The sequence below is a fragment of the Euprymna scolopes genome, chromosome 2, assembly GCF_053919585.1.
Source record: "Euprymna scolopes isolate OS-2025 chromosome 2, ASM5391958v1, whole genome shotgun sequence".
NCBI classification, from domain to species: Eukaryota; Metazoa; Mollusca; class Cephalopoda; order Sepiida; family Sepiolidae; genus Euprymna; species Euprymna scolopes.
In genome coordinates this window covers 149,726,309-149,748,740 of record NC_136483.1, presented here as the reverse complement: position 1 = coordinate 149,748,740, position 22,432 = coordinate 149,726,309, and the positions used below count along the sequence as shown (strand labels likewise).

Here is a 22,432-nt window from a genome sequence, read left to right as displayed (position 1 = left end):
TTATTTTATCTCCTGAAGTCTCATCTTGATAAATATCTTAAATATTCCCCCCTCCCTTTTTTTCTTCTCAGGATAATATCGTTGAAGGCGAAATCAGCGTTGATCCCAAACATCACAGATATTTTGTAGCTCGTCGTGGTGAGGTGCTGCGTCAGATCGCTGATGACTATGGTGGTGTGACGGTCAGCTTCCCTCGCAGTGGAGTCAAGAGTGACCGCGTGGTTATCAAGGGGGCCAAGGACTGTGTTGAAGGAGCCAAACGCAGGATCCTTGAGATCGTTGCTGATCTGGTAAATATTTTATCTCAAATCTATTGAATATTAATCATAAAAGTTTGACACGTATTTACTGATCATTAGACTTCAGCATTTAGAAGTAATTTTTAAGTTCTTTAATGGATAAATTCCAGTTTGAATGAAAGAGTAAAGGTAACTCAAGTATTATGGTTATGTGCTTCTAAACCAAAGGAAATCGTTAACTTTCAGATTTTGCAACAAACTTATAAAACAAGATTTTTTAGAAAATGCAGATTTTTGTTTAAATCACTCAGGTTTCCTTCACTTTTTTGGTCAAAATCTGATGAATTGTTACATGGAAATAAGAATATTAGATAAGTGAAAATGAGATTAGGATAAGCCTAGAATCGAACCCTGTAGGCAAAGTTAAGAAATGGAATGTTAGAAATTTAGTCTATTATTAAATTCTGTTAGAATAGTTAAATATTGTTTATATCGGAAAAAGAGTTGAGTGTCCATTCGTTTAGAAATCAGAATATTAAAAATGTCAGCTGAAAGAATGAACAATGCAAATTAAAAAATATCTTGTTAAAAAATAGGTTAGAGTATAATTGAGGATTCTTTTGTTTGCCAAAAGTGTTTTGGACAAACATATGTTAAGCCACGTGAAAATTGGTCATGTTTGAAAACACACTTCTGACGTCATAGACAAATTCTCAATATAGGATCTAAGAGTGAGTTAGTCAGTCGGTCAGTTGAGGAGTCCGTCAGAGTTGATCAGCCAAGAGTTGACATAGTCAGAGGAGTCCCTTAGAGGTGAAGGGTAGAAGATTAACCCTGTAGATCCAAGTTTGAATTCCTGACTTCATCAACCGGCCGATCAGATGAATAAAGAAGTCATGTTGTAACTGTTGCTTTGTGTCATCCTTCATCACGAACGAAAAAGGTAATTGTGTTTATCATCTTATAATGAACATTGTGTAAACCCTTCTAAGTATTATGTGTCCCCACCATCATCATAAGTGAAGTATCTCCCTCTCCTCTAATGTGTTAAAAGAACTGTAATATAAATGTCTTCTCTCCCTCATCATCACGATCGTTATGTCTGTATTACATGAGTCCCATTATATATGTGCCCCAATATGAATTCCACGTCATCTCCAATATGTACCCCTACACAACAGAATTACTCAGGGTCCGTACAGACTTGAAAAGTCCTTAAATTTGGCCTTTTCCTTAAAAAGGTCTTATTTCTATTACTACCTTGAAAAATCCTTGAAAATATGGAAAATTTATTGAAAAGGCTTTGAAAATCATATTCTTTATTTCTAGTAAAAAAATTGTTGAAATATTAATAATAAAATAGAAATAAATACTATTAAATTATTTTAAGTATTAATAAAAATGATTAAAATACTTTTTAAAATCGAAATGCATTGTTCTGAAATTGCACAGTAGTGTGGATACAAGAGTTATATCCCTTTATCAAAACTACCTTGGATAGTTTTCTGATAAAGATTAAAATCTTTGTCTATTTTTGTTCTCTTTTATAATGGACTTTTTTTTGTGGGTTGAGGGCGCAAGGATAGAAGAGTAGTGATCACCATAAATAAAATGACCCTCACTCTCTAAAGATATACTGTCCTTATGCAGACGGGACTCTCTAATGCCCCCCTCCCCCCAAATTGTGATAATTTTAAATTAGACTTGGCCAGGCAAAAAAATGGACAAGACAGCTGCCATCCTGGTCGGAAATTAAAAGCTGTAAAGAGAGTTAATATTTGAGATGAAATAAAAATCATTTCAAACTACATAAAAAGACTAAAAGATGATGCAGGTACATTGCAAAGTAACTTATTGGTTGTGTTTATTTGTTGTATATTTGATTTTTTAACACTTTTTTTGAATTGCTGTGGATTGTAAAACAAACCTCATTTTGTTTTGAAAACTTGCATTTTGTCTGGAGAAGGATTTGAAAAGCCTTGAAAATGGATGTTGAAAATCTATATGAACCCTGTTCCTAGAACCATACCTTCTCTTTTTTTATTTTTTATTTTTTTTTTTTTGTCACTTTTGACTGAATTTCTATTTCTCAATTTCTCTCATTTTGTTTTTCCTATTTTCTTTTTGTCTTGGTTTCTCTTTTCCTCTTATGATGGTTCTCTGAAAACTTAAATTATTAATTTTGTTATCAGTTCAGGAAAAAAATTTTTCATTTATTAATTCTTCAGACTACTGTTCTCATCTAGAGTATTATTTTCACAACGTTTCAGTTGATGTAACCCTTGGTCTTCTTAAGGTGCATATTGTTGAACCCTGAGAATATTTGTCATAAATTACTCTTCTGGAGGTTGAAGGTTCAATCCTCAGTATGGATGACACTCAAAAGGGCAAATTAATTAGGACTTCTATCCAGTCGTGGTTGACGGAACAAGAGCATGCTACCTAGGTGGATTAAATAAAGGGTTCCATTTGGCATCCTGTGGAGATTTCCGAGTCTGCCATCTCGTGGAGATTTCCGAGTCTGCCATCTCGTGGAGATTTCCAAGTTTGCCATCTTGCAAAGAGTTCTGAGTTCGGCAAAAAGATTGAAGATACACTTGAAGGTTAGAGGTTACATCAACTGAAACATGAAACTAACACTCAAGATGAGAACAATAGTCTAAAAGAATCCAAATAATTCAAATAATCTTATCTTAAAACTTCAGAAATAAAAGTTATTTTTTGTACTACACATGGGGATTGAGAAATTAAATTTTAACTTTTTTCCCCCCATTAGCTTCAAACAATCTTGATAAAATGTTTCAAGTTGAAATTATTGTCTTCACTAATGTACCTAATGAAGAAAGATCTTAAAGAGAATCATTCTCTGTCCTCTGTCATACAGACTATATAAAAAAGTTTTTCTTTTTCTTTTAATTACTTAATATAAAACTATGGCAGCACAACCCATTGACTATTTCCATGTTTGGGGACACTTTAAACCTTATTTTCAATGCTTCTAGCACCTAAACATGAAATATAGTAAGCCTTTCGTTGTACCATACTTTTAATAGACTAACATATTGATATCAGTATTCATATTTTGTTGTAAGTAAAGGTTCTTGTCCAGAATTCTTTACAATGAAAATGTTGTATTCCAAAAATCGCATAAATTGACTAGTAGTTTTATTTTTAGCTAAGGAAATCAAATTTTATGAGTAAGTAAAAAGGAGCTCTTGCATCAAGAAGCAAGGGCAGATAACTCCACAAAACTTGGGAGATCAATATTGTAATGCCTATGATTTCCCATTAATTATTTAAAAATTTTCTTTAGAAAAATGAAACTAATCTATTTATGCGATTTTTGGAATATGATCTTTTGTTCAGTTACAATAGATTTTTTTTCTACCTTTATTTTCTAATGTAGGTGAATTCTGGACATCCACGTCTAATTTATTCTATAAATATATGTCTGTATGATTATGAAGAAGTATTAAACTGTTGGTGTTTGCCCAGAATTTAACCTAACTAAAAAAAAACAAAAAAACAAACATACCAAAAACATTTATAATATACCTATCACTGAATTAAAATGTCATATTCCAAAAATTATGTACATTGATCAAGTAGAAGAAAATCAAATTTTATGACTGAGACATATTTTGATCCATGATCAAAGGGGAAACAACTCAACTGACAAAATTAGCCTTGTAATGGCTATAATTTACTATTAAAATTAGTAAAACTTGTAAAAAAAACCCAAAAAAACTATCTCTCTCTCTCTTTATATATATATATATATATATATATATATACTAGATCAGTTCATATGATTTTTGGAATATGACATTTGTTCCATGACACGTATATACATCCATGTTTTTTTTTTTTTTTTTTTTTTTTTTTTGTAGGTTGAATTTTGGATAAGAACCAAACTTTCTAATCAAAAACTCTTAAAAAAATTTTTTATTTTAATTTAGGATGCTCAAGTTGTGGTAGAATGTGTGATCCCTCAAAAGTTCCATCGTACCGTGATGGGAGCTAGAGGACTGAAAGTGCAAGAGATCACACGGCTCCATGACGTGGCAATCAAATTTCCTGACCGCCCTGTTAACGGAGGTCAGTAAAAAAAAAATACTTATTTTTATTCATTTTTTTTTTTTTTTTTTTTTTTTAAATGTTTGCTTTTATCATCATCCATACAATCAATAGTTTCCTGTTATCTTGTATAATACATTGCATTTGAATTCGCTTAATAAGCGTCTGTTTGTTTGCTCATGTATTAATAATCATTAAGCTCTTGCCTCCATTTTTGGACAGAAAAATTCGCAGAAATCCTAGTCTTAGACAAACATTTCAAACCTTTCCTCCATGTATGGCCAATCCTCTTTTTATCTGGCTCCAGCCTACAATACCAGGTGTTTGTTAGTCTGTCTCTTTCTTTTTCCATGCGAGTTTCAAAAGAAGGCAGATTTTATTCAAAATGGAGACCTGCAAAGAATGTTATTAATCGATTGCTATCTTTAGTGTTGTAATGATATTCACCTTAATCAGGTTGATGTGGTTTTGTCCTTAGCCTAAACATCCAAATTGTCTGCTCAGAACCAGGTTATATATGTCTAGTCGACCACAATCCAATATAGGAGGCCAACCACCTGTATATCTGAGAGTTCGGCCAAATCCTTGATAGTTGGTATCCAAGTCACCCAGGTAGGGAGGTTTATGTAGCGAATTAACTCGCCCTTCGGGTGACCTGCTACAATCTCCCTTATATGCCCTCTCTACTTAGTCTCCTTCCTTTTATATGCTTGTAGTTGTTTTTAATAATGGTCTTGTACCTCTTTCTGCTTGTGTTGAAGATGCTTTCTGTAAAATAATTGCTTTGAGAGTCTGTCATTTTTCATGCGAACCATCTGTCCATCCCAGCATGTTTGATAGCATGTTACTAGACTCAGTATTTGGGCATTTTACCCTGATGTGGATTTCTGGATTAGACAGATTGTTACACATTGATATGCAAAAAAAAAAAAAAAAAAAAAAAAAAAAAAAAAAAAAATGTAAGTTTTAGTTGTAATTGCATCCACCTTAGTCCGATGGAGTCGGCTTCTTTCTAGGCTAGCATTTTCTAGTTATGGCGGTCATGAACAATCGTAAGACCTAGTAAATCAATCACAATTTCACTATCGGAGATCGACTACTTGTGAACTTAAGAGCTCAATTAAGTCCTTTCCGATTGTTGTTATTCACTTCAGCTGCTGACCGATATGTTTGCACTACCTAGATAGAGATATAAGCAAGAATACATCCCAAATTAATCTTCTCTGCCTTTATAGACAGATGAGTGCATTTTGGTCCCCCGGTTTATCTGAGAGGGACCTATGTTTTCAGTGGCGTCCGTCCATTAGTCCGGACGATTGCCAGATAACCGTCCATTAGTTTTCCTGAAATTTTGCCACAAATTGTATTTCATTAAATAGATGTGCACAGTAAAAAAATTTTTTTTTTTGCAAAAATTCATGTTGTGTCCCTAGGGGCTCAAAAGAGGTCAAAAATGTCCCAAATGGCAAAAGATGACATGTTTTGCCCCATAACTTTTGATCCATCCATTAGATTTTTCTGAAACTTGGCCAAAATGTGGAGCCCATTGTTCTGCGCATTGTGACAACATCATTTGTTGTTGCGCATTGTGACGACGTCATTTGTTGTTGCGCATCGTGATGATGTCATTTGTTGTTGCGCATCGTGATGATGTCATTTGTTGTTGCGCATCGTGATGATGTCGTTTGTTGTTGCGCATCGTGACGACGTCGTTTGTTGTTACGCATCGTGACGACGTCGTTTGTTGTTGCGCATCGTGACGACGTCGTTTGTTGTTGCGCATCGTGACGACGTCGTTTGTTGTTGCGCATCGTGACGACGTCGTTTGTTGTTGCGCATCGTGACGACGTCGTTTGTTGTTGCGCATCGTGACGACGTCGTTTGTTGTTGCGCATCGTGACGACGTCGTTTGTTGTTGCGCATCGTGACGACGTCGTTTGTTGTTGCGCATCGTGACGACGTCGTTTGTTGTTGCGCATCGTGACGACGTCGTTTGTTGTTGCGCATTGACTGCTAATATCCTTCTTGAAGATTGAACTACGATATAGATTTCATATGTAAAATTTTAATCATTTTCATTCATTTTCTTTTTCTGTATGTAGAGCGTTCGTCGCAGCCTCCCACTGAGGACACTGATTCCTCCACGACTGCTATTCCCAATGGAGACGTTAGTCCAGACTCGGAGACACCCCCTCCTGACACTAATAAAACGGATGTCATCATCATTACCGGAAAACCTCATAATTGTGAAGAGGCAAAGAAAGCTTTATTGGTGAGTTAATAACCTTTTGAAAATCATCTTTTGATTAATTCATTTTCAAATGTTCCTACTATTTAGTCTAAAAAATATGACCTGACACCCCCACCTGCTTTTTAATGTTTATATTATTTTTGTGGGCATTTTAGCATCTCTAATTCACTTGTTATTATTTGATTTGTAATTTAAAATAAATGACCTCAAATCTGCTCAAGTGGGGAGGTCAAGTGTTTGTAACTTTTTTTTTTTTTTCCTGATGAAAAATGTATTCTTTTAGAAATTTCTAAGATCTAGTTTTCATGCAGCAAAAATCATACTCCTCTCAAAATGGGGCACTCTGGATTGAAACAAAAGTTAAAATTGTCTCATCAGTGCGAAGGATTTTTCCTTAACTGAAAGAGGAAAAGAAAGATATTGTGATAGCAACTCAGAAGAGCTTTAGTTAAAAAGAAAGTTGAATTTTAGTTTTATTTATTTTGCTTACAGAAAAACGTTTATAAACTTATTTAGTTTAACTCCACTCTAGTAGAGAAGCAAAATGGAAGATTACTTGAATGGCCTATAATTTTAAAACTCCAAATCAAATGCACTTGAGACATTGAAAGTAAAATATAAATTGAATAATCTTAGAAAATGAAGTAATTTGAAAACAAGTTACGGATGTTTAAAATGTACACAACCCAAAATAGAATCTTCTGTCTAGACAAATATATTTTTTCATTTAAAAAGAAAAAAAAAAAAAGCATAAAAAATTTAGTATTTCTCCCTTTTTTTTTTTTTTTTTTTTTTTTTTTTTTTCTTAAAATAAATCTTTCCTTATATTAAAAAGCAAGCTCTTAGCCCCCCCCCCCCTTCTTGGGCAGATTTGATACCGGGTCATTTTTTTTTTTTTTTTTTTTTTTTTTTAATAGAAAGGAAATTTTCGATACTAAAAGTTAAAATGAGTATAAAAATAATATAAATATTAAAACATAAAATAATTACTCTTTAAATTAAAAATTTATATATTTGAATTCTAATAAGTTAAATATAAATTGAATAGTCATAGAAAATGAAATAATTGGAAAACGAAAATTAAGGACATTTAAAATGTGCACAATTAGCAGTATCAGAATTTTGGGGACATTTTCAGGCGAAGTCGCAATTTTGAATATACACCTATATTTCTATCAGATTTTAATAATAGTAAAACGTAATTTAAACCCGTAAATTTTATTTCAATAAAACGAGCAAAGACCAAATTTTAATATCATAAAAGCTTTAATAGAGAAATAAACAATTTTATTTATTTTTCCGTCGATTTCTTCACTTAAGTGACACTTAACATTCGAACAATAACATTACTTGAATCTTACGATAATTATTTTAACGGCAAAATAAAGAACTTACCTGGTTAATGAGTAAGATATGCTTTCTTTTAATCTTCCTGTATGAGAATTTATTCATATTTATGTATTATAATCCATGTATTTTTAAATGGAAGGATTTTTCCAACACACGGCGACGACGGCGTGTCTTTAAAGCAACTTGTAACGACACCGGAAGTGAAAAATTATCTCTTACTTATGTACGGAGGCCTATAAGTGTAAAAAAAAACCCCCACTAATTCAGAAACCTTAATAATCTCGATATTGGATTATATTCCTTCAAATTTTCCACTTTTAAAGGTTTTCGGAGGCGCTGAAAACGGAATTAACCATTTATATATACGGCAAACAAAACTAGTAGTTTCCAAGATAAAAAATTTTACAAATGGTCACAAAGTGGGGGGTCACTTTTCTATAATGATGTGACGTCAAATGGGCACCCACTTTATGGCCACATTGCTGAATGTCGGGTAATATCAGTAGCGAATAGCAGTCAGTTACGTTTTTGCCTGACTTAAGGGAGATAACTTGTCCGTTTTTTATTTTTGTGCCTTGACGCTATCGTAGATAAAATCTGATAGTTTTCATTTTTTCATTAACACAAATTATGATATGACGCAGATGTGCAATGGTATTTTTCTTTTTTTAATATCTTAAAGAAATACCTGAATATTTTTTTTATTATACTATAAATCTGCATTATCCGAATTCGTCTTTTTTTTTTTTATATCGAAAAAAAGGAAACCAGGAATTAAATATAATTATATAAACTGATCGACCATTAATTACTGGCACATTCTAAACAAAAATTAAGCTTCCACGTAAAAAAAAAAAAAAAAAAAACGTGGTTATCGAAAAAAGGATTTAAATTTTGGACTTTACCGGTAAATTACCAGATAAGCGATATTTTTTGTTGTTTTAAATTTGAGTATTTTATTTATTCATGTTTTATCTTCAATTTGTGATATATAAAACGTTTCAAACAAAATAAATTATTAAAATTCTCATAGACATTCCAAAATGGGGGGGTGAATTTATAAAACAACGTTTGTCTAAAATATTATATTTAGTTTATCGGAAAGAGCATAAAATTTTACATTCACCCTGAAAAAAACGTAACAATTGAACGAATAGGAAAATTTTGATAGATTTTTAAAGTTTAAAAATTGAAAAATATTCATCTCATAAAAATCAATTGATTTCACTACGTAACAAAATGGCTTCCCAGAACGCACGCACGCACTTTGTAAACAATGTTTTTTAAACAATGAAAAATAATATTTCTATTATTTTTTAAACAACTTAAATAGTTTATTTTGGAAGCATATTCTATAAAGAAAATAAATAACCCACTTTAAAAAGAGAAATTACGAGTTTTCTATATTTTAATCGCAGTTTTCTGTTAGGGGTGTCAAAAATTCCCCCAAAATTCTGATACTGCTAGTGCACAATCTGAAGATAGAATCTTCCATTTTGACAAATAGAAACAAAGATTCACTTTTTAAAACATTTTCTTGAATAAAAAAAAATCATCAAAAAATGTTTAGTATCTCCCCCCCACCACCACCACTTTCTTTCTCAAAATAAATCTTTTCCTACGTTTCTGAATTTTGGAGATGAGGATTTGTTATTTGTATTATTTGGATTCTTGGACTACTGTTTTCATCTACAGTCTCATTTTCATAGATTCCCAAGTTCAACAGAAAGATTCCAGAGTTTGACAAAATACACCTGAAGGTCAGAGGTTACATCGACTGAAATGTGAAAAAAAATGACACTCAAAATGAGAACAGTAGTCTGAATAATACAAATATGAATTTTTTTCCTATATTAAAACTCTAGCTTGTGATGAAAAAACAAAAACTGAGGTTTATTATCTATTTGTTTGTAATGTATTTAGGTCAACCGGAAGTAACCAATGTATGCTCAAAACTGTCACTTTCATTCAGTTCATTTATTGGAGTCTTTAAAATCTAATAAATTCCTTTTTACATAAGTGGATTCTGGTAGCTGAGGAAAAAATGTTCAAAGCATGTTATCTTAAACATTGTTTTCTTGAGAGTAGAACCGATGTGGTCTAGTTTGTATTGTTTATGCTGCCCTTTTGCCGATCCCTTTTCACGAATTGATTTGCCTGGATAAGGCAGATAAAATTTTCATTTTTTTTATAAATGATTTTCTTTTGTTTTTAAATATTACCCATTTTATGTCTAATGTTATACGTCTCCATTTCTGTTTCTCTTCAGGCCCTTGTTCCGATTACTGTGGAAGTGGAAGTACCATTTGAATTCCATCGTTTTATTATTGGCCAAAAAGGAAAAGATGTACGTAAGATGATGGAAGATCATGAGGTGAGCATCACCGTTCCTCCTCCTGAAGATAAAAGCAACATCATTGCGGTAACTGGTCCACCTTCCAACGTGCAAGGAGCTAAGGTGGCTCTCGAAGAGAAATGCGTTGTATTGGAAAATGAAAAGCAAGATAAAGTAAGTTCTATTTAATATATATTTTCTATTGACTCTAATACTACAAATATCCAATGTCATTTTTTATCTTGGTAATCTTACTAAGATTTTAAATAATCACTAGCTGTATATACCAGATGTTGACAGGTAAAAAAACATTGCCAGGTGGAAGGTTTAGTCACATACTATTTAAGATACACCAAATATCCTCAAAGTTGACCATATTTTAGATTTTTGGAAGCAAAAAACGGTCATCTTCGTCTGTGAAATTCAAACGGAAGAAAATCTCATAGCTTAAAGGGAAATAACCTATAGGCTAAATGAAAACTTCTGCTTTTAAACATAGCTGATGTTGGTTATGCTAAAAATAAATGTAAATTAAAAATAAATAAATCAACTTTATATAATATTTCTAAATAGGATACTTAAAACAATTCTATTACCAAGTCCCATTAAAAACTTAGAGCTAATTGTTAAAACAGATTTTCTTTAATGCAATATGCAAATGAGATAACTTCTTGGATGTTGATTCCTTTTAAATAAATAATATATATATATATATATATATGAATACATGAATTTCGTTTTCAGTATAAAAATCTATTTGTGAAATAGTGTACCTTTTGTGCATAAGCAAACAGATAGAAATATGACTTTATTATAATAGGTTGATTTGGAAATGATTAATTTTGCGTAGTCCTCTTTTGATGAAATCAGAGCTACCTGTGATCTGGGGCTGACCCTGTACTCGAAGGCTTGTCGTTGAAACGATCTCACATGAGGAAAATGTAATTACATAAGAACCATTCTTGCTCAGCTGTCAAAACTTAAAATGCTCGTCTTTAATTTGTCATTCTTGAAGGAGTTGTTCTTCTCATATGTAAATGAATGTCCCTTATGACAAATCTTACTATAAACACATTTTCTGTTTTCCACTGAAAATTGAGTGCCCAATAAAATAAAGGTTCACCAGTTTCAAAGCTGGGGTACCTTTTTCTTCACTCTTCCTTTATCAAATCTACTCAAGTCTTTCTGAGTGATTTTCAGGATAGAAAGACTAAACCTGGATTCACTTTCATAAGAGTTTATTGCGAACATAAATATAGGGAATGGAGGTAGTGAATATAGAGAATGGAGGTAGTTGTTTACCAGGGTAGACAAAAGCAGCTGAAATAGTACTGTTAAGCAAGGTGAGGCAGTTATTTTAGGACAAAGGTCAATTTGGGAGTGTTAGTGGGTTTTGAGTGTGACACATTTAAAATGCTGACCTAAATAAACAAATAAATAAAACATGATGTCTTAATGGAGAAGAAAAAAAATCAAATTCAATAATGTTATTAACCTCTTAAAAAGAAATAAAAACCACTTAAAAAAGAAATAAAAACCACTTAAACTATGGTAATTTTCAAGAATGAATATTTAAATTTTTTTTTTTTTTTTTTTTTTTTTTTTTTTTTTAATGATAATGAAAAAAATTAAAACATAACAGCAAATGTTAAAGACTTTCAATTTTTATGATTTTTTTTTTTTTAGTCCAAATTTTAGTAAGAATATTAAAAATAAGACAATGATCAGAAATTGTTTGGGAGATAAGTTGTTTTTTGGGGTTTTTTTTATTGAAATTTCTGGTACTTATGCAAAGAATGTACTGTGCTGAAATAATATTATTTAAAAAGCCATTCTTAACATGGGGAGGGTGTTTTGTAACTATTTTGTATTTTCTCTTAACAATTTGATACCGTAAGAGTCTAATTGTCGCTTTTCTGTGATATTTAAGGAGGTAGTAGATGGCATCATTGATAAGCCGCCTTTAGCTTTAAGAGTATACAACATCAAAGGAGAAAGAGAATTGGTAGAGAAGGCGGAAGGAAGCTGGTGCTTGATAGTTATATTCAGCTATCTGGTTCAATATGGAGACAAAAGGATCTTGTCTGAACTTCTGCTTCCACAATTCTGTTGAGATAGCTGTCCCTACCAAGTCTATCCAACACTCTTTCATAAAGATGTCAACAAATTTATTGGATTTTTTTTTCATTTTTTTTTATTTTGACAACTTTATCAGCATTTGCTAACTGTTGTCTGCTTACTCGAATTTCATTTTCTAAGCATTTCAGCATATCCCAGTGGTTTACGTTATTTGCCAAAAAACACATAAAATTTTGGCTTTGGCACGGTACCTTCTATGTCTAAGTAACAAAATTTGTTTTTAATGAAAAAAAAAAAAAAAAAATCAAACAGTTTCTGTTTTTAAATTTTAAAACCGTTAATTTTTTTATTTACTTTGAAATATAAGAAAATCAGGCAGCATACAATATTTAGTTTTATTTTTAAAGTGAAGATAGGCAAAACAAAAATTCCAAGAAATCATTCATTTTGTGTTTAAAACTTTTTTAATACAGATCTTGCGTAGTTTCAAGCTTGAAATTGAGGTGGAGCCAACTTACCACCCCAAGATCATTGGCAGGAAAGGAGCCGTTATTTCCAAGATACGTGCCGATCATGATGTGAATATTCAGTTCCCAGATAGAGGCGATGCCCAAAACATAATCACTATTGTTGGTTATGAAGCGAATGCTACCAAAGCAAAAGAAGCAATCTTAAAGATTGTTGAAGAATTGGTAAGTAGACATTTTTATTGAATACAGGCGAAAGCGTCACGCTCCAAAGGTTTTCTCAGATTTTTGTTTTCATTTCAAATTGTAATAAAAAAGAAGGGTCACCATAAGATGCACTCATTTTTGAGGCACCAGAAATTCATGCTGGAAATGGAAGATTATTTTAAAGATCACAGAAATGATTGAAGTAATTGGTAATTTGTGTTATAAAGACATTGGAAAGTATTGGCTATCATAAAACAATTTTAGAACGTAGAGTGGTCTAATTGAATCCTTTACAATTTTAAACCATCATAACTATTAGTTTGAGATAATCACTGCCTCTTACCCCAAATCTAATATCTAGAAGCTCAATAAACTAGACGAACACCTAAATCAATAGAATTTATCAATTGCAGACTGTTTATGTATAAAATATACAAATGCAAAAGAAGTTAAAGTATATATGATTTTTATGCAAAGCAATCTATTAAATATCTTTAAAAAAAAAAAAAAAAATCCTAAAATGAAAATGGAGTCCGTATTAAATAATTCAAAAAGGGTTGATATGCCATAAAACAATCTGTATCAAATCTGTGATCGTCGACAATGGAATTATGAGACTAGTGGGGATTACAAAGTCTGACTTTGAAAAACCATGTCGTATAAGCAGTCTGATTCAGGATGCTGTATCAGAGATTGGCTCAACCTTGCCCAAATCAACAGTCTCTCCTAGTCATGTATTTTTTTTTGTTAATTTCAATTTCATAAAACTGGTGCTACCAGATCAGGCTGTCTACTGACTTCCTGAGATGAAACGCACCTACATAGATGTCTTTGTTTTTTATTCCCTTTTGCAAAACTTAGTCATGTTCTGCGAAAACAAAAACAAAAACAACATTCTCCTCCCCCTCCCCTCCCTCGTTTTCTTTTTCCTTCACCTCCTCACCTTTTTTTTTTTTTTTTTTTTTTTTTTTTTTTTTTTTTTTTTTTTTTTTTTTTTTTTGCCTAGTTGGTAGGGCGATAGAACATACCAACTGCCCCCCTGCAGAGGGTAAAAATCCTTCAATGGGACCACCAGTTGACCGTTGGTGGCAACCCGTAATGCATTAAGAACGGGATCCTGGTGGTTGAGTGGAACATGCCTAGGAAATAATAACATGATACTACAACACACCACTTTGGCCCTTACTAGGCTAGACGGGAGGTTGGATAGGCCCGATCCAATCAATCGGTTGGTCATGACAAGCACTAATTCAGACAATCCAAACAAAAACACACTAACACTCAACATAAACAATAAACTGAATTAATAAGCGATGGCTGAAGGGTCAATCAAGCTGGGAAAAAGGTAACCATCAGGAATAATAAAAATACAGGGAAATCCCATACTTGGGTGGGCATAACCATATATTGTGAATGCTTGGAAACCTCCCCATGTTTGAGTATACCAGCTATGTAGCCCTGGAGAACCGAGGCGAATGGGATTTACCCCCTCATAGTTCTTCCCCATAAGGGGCTCCGAGGAGGGTGGGGAGCATGGCTGATGAATTTTTCAAAAATTATTATGAATACCAAAAAATCCAAGAGACCACACACAGAAATTGACTCTGACAGCGACAATGAAGATACAAACTTTCCAAGATTCATCGTGCTAGAAGCAACGTCTAATATACCGTTAACTAAAATGTCACCCTTCATTATCCAAAAGGTAATATCAAGCAAAATAACACCTAAAAATGTCAAAAAATTAAGGAATGGTACCATATTGGTAGAAGTACTAAATAAAAAACAGGCCAAAACCCTACTTCAACTACAAAAATTGCATGAAACAAACATCAAAGCTTATCCACACCAAACACTAAACTACTCCAAAGGAGTCATAAAAAACCAGGAAATCTCCGTCTGCACAACAGAAGAAATCAAAACAGAACTAAAAAACCAAGGGGTCACAGATGTAAAAAGAATCACATTTAAAAAAAAAGGAGAGGTAATATATACAAACACTTATATATTAACATTCAATTATCCTCAAATACCAGAGACCATCAATATAGGTTATGAAAGAACGAAAATAGAACAATACATCCCAAAACCTTTACAATGCTACAACTGCCAAAAGTTTGGACATAATAAAGACCAATGTCTAAGATTCTTCACATGTGGAAACTGCAGTGAAAAAAACCCAGACCACGATGAAGAAGACTGTCCAAATAAAACCAAATGCACAAACTGTCAAGAAGAGCACCACTCTCACTCAAAACAGTGCAAAATATATAATCAAGAGAAGGAAATAATAACAATCAAATATCAAAAAAATATAACCTTCCAAGAAGCCCGCAAAGAAGTCACAAATCGCACCAAAAACTCATATGCCACAATAACCCAACAAGCAAACAAAATGTACAACTACAATGAACTAAACCTTGCTCCAGAAATTGCAAACCTAGCAAAAGAACTAAAGAACATACTTGAAGAATTAAAATCTTTTTTATCAGAACTGAAAATAAACTCCAACAGCCAAATAAAAGTCAGAAACGAACAACCCAGTATAAAAGAAAACGAAACAAAGGAAATCAGAAAAACTTCCATCAATATTGAGGAATCAATCCCTAAAGAAATGAAACCTCCTCAATTATCAAAACGTGAAAGATCCAAGTCACAAACAAGGACAAAAACAGATGTTAAAAATAAACACACAACAACAGAAAAAATGGAAATAGAACAGAACAACAAAAAAACTACCCCCCAAAAACAAAATGACAAACAAAAAACAGAATTAGTATTAATTGAAAATGAAAATAAATTTGAACTAGTTGAAACTGATAGCCAAAAAAGACAGTCAAGACAAAGTAAATCTAAAAGTCCCAGACCAAAACCCAAAAAAAGCCTCTCACCAGAAACAAGAAACAGACCATCCACTTCCAAAAGAAACACCCAAACTAACATCGAAACTATGGACGTAGACATAAACACCAACAGTCCAAAACCAAAAGAAAATATAAACCATGACTAACAAAATCCTACAGTGGAACATAAGAGGATTAAAAATTAATATCGAAGAAATGCAAATACTTATCAAATCCTTATGTCCTGCAATAATTTGCCTACAGGAAACACACTTAAAAGAAAATGACAAAATTAACATAAAACACTACTCAATATACAACCACATAAACAAATTATCATGCAAAGCCACCGGTGGATCATCAATACTGATAAACGAAAACATTCCACACAGCAAAGTGAACTTAAAAACAAATATGCAAGCTGTTGCAATAACTGCAACACTACACAAAACAATAACCCTATGCTCACTCTATATACCACCAAATGAAACAATAAACGAAACTGAATTAAACAATATAATCAAACAACTACCTAAACCTTTTCTACTGTTGGGAGACTTCAATAGTCATAATATATGGTGGGGCAGTAAAAAAAAACAACAAAAGAGGCCAAACCATAGAAAAAATAATTAACCAAAACGATCTATGCCTACTCAACAACAAAGAGAATACATATATGCACCCACCAACGGGAACCCTATCAGCAATCGATATAACACTATGTGACCCAACTATATACATGGATTATAGCTGGAGAACACATAAGGATGCATGCGGAAGTGACCACTTCCCAATCATAATAGAAAACGAGAATCCCAAGCCAGAAGACAAAACACCCCGCTGGAATTTACAAAAGGCAAATTGGGAAAATTTCCAAAATACATGTCAATACAGATTAATACCTGAAGCGAATCCTGACTTAGAACACATCACATATTTCAGCAACACCCTACTCACAATAGCCGAGGAGAACATACCAAAAAGTTCCACTACTACAAAATATAACAAACCCTGGTACAATAAAGAATGCAAAGAAGCTATAAGAGCCAGACGTGCAAACCTAAGGAAATTTAAAAACAGTCCAACGAAAGAAAATTTGGACACCTATAAAAACAGCAAAGCCAAAGCACGGAAAACTATCAAAGAATCAAAACGGAACTCGTGGAAAGATTATGTAACAAAAATTAATCAAAACACAAAACCCAAAAAAGTATGGGAGATGGTCAGAAAAATAGCAGGAAAAAATACAAAGAACCCTATTAAACACCTTATATGCGACAACACAAAGATTACCGACAAACAAAATATCGCAAATAAATTAGCAGAACAATTCTCAATGAACTCATCATCAAAAAACCAAAATAAAAAATTCCAAGCTATAAAGAAAAATGAAGAAAAAATAAAAATAAACTTCAAATCAAAAAATGAAGAAAACTACAATCAATTATTCAACAGTGCAGAACTAGAGGAGGCAATAAACAAATCTCCCGATACAGCAGTCGGCCCCGACGAGATCCATTATCAATTCCTCAAAAAACTACCAAAACCATCACTGGACTACTTATTACAAATTTACAATGAGATATGGATAACTAACAACATTCCAAAAAACTGGAAGCAGGCAACAGTAATCCCAATACCCAAACCAAAAAAAGACCATACAAACCCAACAAACTACCGACCCATTGCACTAACTAGTTGTTTGTGCAAAACTTTTGAAAGAATGATTAACGAAAGATTAAATTGGTACTTGGAAAGCAAAAATCTAATTACAGAAAGCCAGTCGGGTTTCAGGAAAAATAGAAGCCCCACCGATCACTTAATAAAACTGGAAACACGCATAAGAGAAGCATTTGCAAAAAAAGAACATCTAATAGCAATTTTTTTTGACATGCAAAAGGCGTATGACACCGCTTGGAAATACGGAATCCAAAAAGACCTGTATGAACTAGGACTTAGGGGTAGAATGCCAGAAATTATCAGAAATTTCTTAACAAATAGAAACTTCCAAGTACGGATGGACAACACTTATTCAGTCCAAAAAGATCAAGAAATGGGAGTCCCCCAAGGCAGTATCCTGTCTGTCACCCTCTTCAACATTAAAATAAACAATATCATAAAAAACATAGACCCAGGAATTGAAAATGCCCTATACGTGGACGACCTACTTATATACTACCAATCTAAATATATACAAACAGCCGAACGCAAACTACAACTCTGTCTGAATAAAATAAACAAATGGGCCATAGAAAATGGATTTACATTCTCAGAGGAAAAAACTAAATGCATCCACTTTTGCAAATTACGAAAATTCCACCACGACCCCAACCTGAAACTGGATAACAAGAACATCCCACTTACCGACCAACATAAATATTTAGGTATTATATTTGATAAAAAATTGAACTTTATACCGCATATAAAATATTTAAAAGCAAAATGCCAAAAGACAATGCAATTGATCAAAGTCCTAGCACACACCGATTGGGGTGCAGACAAAGTCACATTATTAAAATTATACCAAACTCTAATCAGATCTAAAATGGACTATGGATGCTTCATCTATGGAGCAGCAAGGAAGTCCTACATAAAAGAACTAAATACAATCCACCATCAAGGATTAAGATTAGCCTTGGGAGCATTTAGAACCTCTCCAGTAGAAAGCCTCTATATAGAGGCCCACGAGCCTCCACTGATTCTAAGACGACAGAAGTTAGCGCTACAATATTACCTAAAGCTGGTATCAAGTCCAACAAATCCTGCATATCAATGTACCCTTCACCCACAATACACACATCTCTTCAACAAGAAAGAAGATATCAAGCCCTACAGCCTCCGGATAAAAAACCTTCTCACAGAAGCCCAAATGGACATTACAAAAATACATAAATATAACAAATCAAAAACTCCACCCTGGATGATCAAACAACCACACATAATATTAAAATTAAATAAATATCCCAAAACGAAAACCCACCCATCAACCTTCCATGAAGAACTACTTATCATCCAGAATACATACAAAGAATATACACAAATTTACACTGACGGATCAAAAGATGGAGATAAAGTAGGATGCGCAGCCATCCACAAAAAAATAAAACTAAAGAAAAGGCTCCCAAACGAATCTTCTATTTTCAGCGCAGAAGCAACAGCCATAGATTTGGCACTGAATATAATAACCAATGATGACCATCAAAAATATATCATATTTACTGACTCACTTTCAATACTCATATCTCTAAAAGAAAAAAAAATGACAAACCCACTCATTACAAAATTGCTAAACAAAATAGATGCCATAACCATGAAAAAAAACATTATCTTTTGCTGGATACCAAGCCATATCGGCATATACATGAATGAACAAGCAGATAAGGCAGCAAAGGAAACTCTGCAACAAAACCACATAAGTGGAAAAATCCCCTATACAGACCTAAAGACTAAAATAAACACATTTTTGAAGAGAAAATGGCAAGAAAACTGGAGCTCATGCACCAAAAACAAACTATTCCAAATAACACCAAATATTGGAACGAGAGACACCAAAAAGTTAACAAGAAAGGAAGAGGTAGTAATGACCAGACTGCGAATAGGTCACACTCACATCACCCACTCACATCTACTAAAAGGGGAGGAGACACCAAACTGTATAACGTGTCAAGAACCCTACACAATACACCATATACTGACAAACTGCATTGACCTTGAACAAATCCGAACAAAGTATTACCAAGAAAAAAATCTGAAAACAATATTAAACAAGATTGATCCCCAAAAAATTATCAATTTTCTGAAAGAAACTAAAATATACTCAAAAATATAAGGAAAGACCCCCCCCCCCCAAAAAAAAAAAAAAAAAAAAAACCTTAAGAAGAACAAACCAATATTTAACACAACATAACGAACCTTTCGGCATTAAATGACCCCAAAGTGGTTGATATGCCGTAAAACAAAACAAACAAACAAACAAACAAACAATTTCATAAAAAGAAGTATTTCAGGTCCAAAGCAGGTGTGCGTTAAATATTTAACAGGTACAGAGTGGAAGGTTGTTGATATGTTTAATATTAAATCAACTTTTAAAATTGTTTTATTCAGGATAGCATGTCAACCATTGAAGTGAAAGTGGACCATAGAGTCCATCCCCGCATCATTGGCTTGAAGGGCCGTACAGTTCGCCGCCTTATGGAGGATCATAAAGTCGACATCAGGTTCCCTCGTCCAGATACCGATGATCCTGATACCATAACGATTACTGGTGCTGAAGACGACTGTCTCGATTGTAAGGATTATCTAATGGCTATTGAAGAAGAATTTGTAAGTTAAACCAATTTTTTAAAACTTTTTTTTTTCTAAAAAGTCGACACTATGTAGCTTCGTAAACCTACTTATAAAATGCATGTTTAAGTTGCTTATTTTAACGTGTTGATACATGTCTATCAACTCTAAGCATGTTCAATATTTATCGGTTATAGTCAGCTAACGTACTTCCTAATTTTCTTCAGAGTGCTACCGGAAGTGGTGACAAGGAAAATCAGTTCCTTCACTTTTATTGTTCTTTAGTATTTCTATTGTGAAGCGATTTATTTAAATAAAATATAAGAAAACATAAAAGTGAAGGACCTGATTTGCCTTGTCGCTTCCAGTAGCGCTCCACAGAAAATTAGGAATTTTGTTAGCTGACTATAACCTATTTATCTATATTTAGAAAGCATCCGTGAAGACAACAAAATAAATAAAAATTTGAAAACAATCAACTTCAACAACAACAGAATTTAAAAAATTAAAAAAAAAAATTATATACAACCATAAATGACCTAAAGAAAGTTAATATGCTGGTTAAACAAACTAACCAACATCTTCTCTGCCCACCCATTCCTCTATTTTATAGAATATTTAAGAGATATTTAACTGTAAGAGAAATAATCCCTTCAACAGTTACTTCCCTTTAATTAATGCATCAAATAAATGGAAAACAGATCCCCTTTTTTTTTTTTTTTAGGGTCAAAGAATAAATATATTTTTAAAAATTTTAGATATTCATCCAGAGGTGAACAAGAAAATATTTAGATTTTTAGGCTGACATACATGCACACAGATGACTGTGCTTTATATAATAGACTAGCAAGTGTGTGCCCGATGTTGCCTCTCCCCTTTCCGTAAATCAAAACAACTTTTCTTTCAGTCAAAATAGCAGTGTGCCCATCAACTGAAAAAAAAAATTTAGCAATGGCCGGGCTTGACTGTGAAAGAGGAGGAGAAGGCAAAAACTTACGGGCAAATGCTTTTGATGTTATAACATTGCAAAATAAGCGTTTTAAACATAGTTTTAGTTTAATACACATGTGACTTGCAAAAACTGACCACCACACCCCATTCCTCCTAAAAAATGATCCAGTTGATCCCCACAGAATGAAATTTTTTTTTTTCCTCTAATTTTCACATATTATGCATCCAAGGCATTGACTTTGGGGATGGTACCAGTTTCATGCCGGTTTGATGCAGATTACAAAAGTTGTTAGCAGACACACAAACACACAACTATGCTTTATATAATAGATTCTTTCGTTGTATTTCAGTTGCAAGATGTCATTGACCAAGAATATCTGGATAATCTGAAATCCCCGCCTCGTGCCGAAGTAAATGGAGCCACCAAAGAGTCAAAGGGCTTCTTTGTCAAGGACGCCCCTTGGGATAAAGTACCTGATACAGCCAGCACAGACGAGTTCCCTTCTTTTGGAACAGTGGTCACCCCAAAGCCATCTCAGGCTTGGGGTCCCCTTAAGCGTAAATAGACACTGTCCCCATACATTCATTTAAGCCATTGAAAGGCTTTTTCTTTTCTTGAAATTAGTATATTTACCTTTTGTCTCTCTCTCTCTCTCTCTCTCTCTCTCTCTCTCTCAATTTCCTTCATTAAGATTAATTTTCAAGATTTTCTCAATTTTTTTTTTTAATCTTTCAAATTATTTTTATTTTATTTCTAGATACTTATGTTCAAGAATTTAGAATAAAGGGGACATGTTTATATTGTCTTTTTTGAAAAAAAAAAAAAAGTTTTTCTTTTAATGATTTTTGCAAGTCATGCTCAACACCAGTTTATCTCATTATCTTCTGCACCCGGTATTCAGTTTATGTCTGCAAGTTGTCCTTCTCTTCTTGAATACTGTGGGAACTTGTGTTCATTTCAAATTTCTTTTAGTAGAGAGTTTCTCTGCTTATAATCCGGAGATGTAGAAAAAACAAATTGCATTCTCTCTGAAGAATCTGTTCAACTGCAATAGGATTTGTTTGCAGACGGACAAAAGTGATAAAATAAAGTTTTCATATTTTTATTTTTAAAAAAATATATTTTTAGAGGTTTTCTTATTTTATTTCGCTCTATTTCTCCGATGAGGTATTATTTGCATGTTTTGGACTGTTTTCGCCAAGATGGTGGAAAACCGTTTAAAAGATGTGAATATCTGCTTGTGTTTGACATGATCTATATACTCAGGTTGCTAAGAATTAATTGAAAACGATCAGGAAAGGTTTTAATTTTTATAAACTCTTTTCTATAAATAAAACATGCAAATGAT

The 22,432-nt window shown here is 33.0% G+C and overlaps 1 protein-coding gene across 4 annotated transcripts in view; it reads left to right on the top strand.

The window, feature by feature from the left end:
* The window catches only part of LOC145297579 (vigilin-like), a 97,933-nt gene extending 75,501 nt beyond the window's left edge, over window positions 1-22,432 (top strand). For all 4 annotated transcript variants that reach the window (XM_080143611.1, XM_080143621.1, XM_080143630.1 and 1 more), the window contains 7 exons: window positions 72-290; window positions 4,199-4,337; window positions 6,419-6,588; window positions 10,187-10,426; window positions 12,805-13,023; window positions 19,953-20,171; window positions 21,434-22,432. In XM_080143611.1, the coding sequence (XP_079999737.1) occupies window positions 72-290; window positions 4,199-4,337; window positions 6,419-6,588; window positions 10,187-10,426; window positions 12,805-13,023; window positions 19,953-20,171; window positions 21,434-21,649 (1,422 nt within the window). In that variant the 3' untranslated portion in view covers window positions 21,650-22,432. The remainder of the gene's footprint in view (window positions 1-71; window positions 291-4,198; window positions 4,338-6,418; window positions 6,589-10,186; window positions 10,427-12,804; window positions 13,024-19,952; window positions 20,172-21,433) is intronic.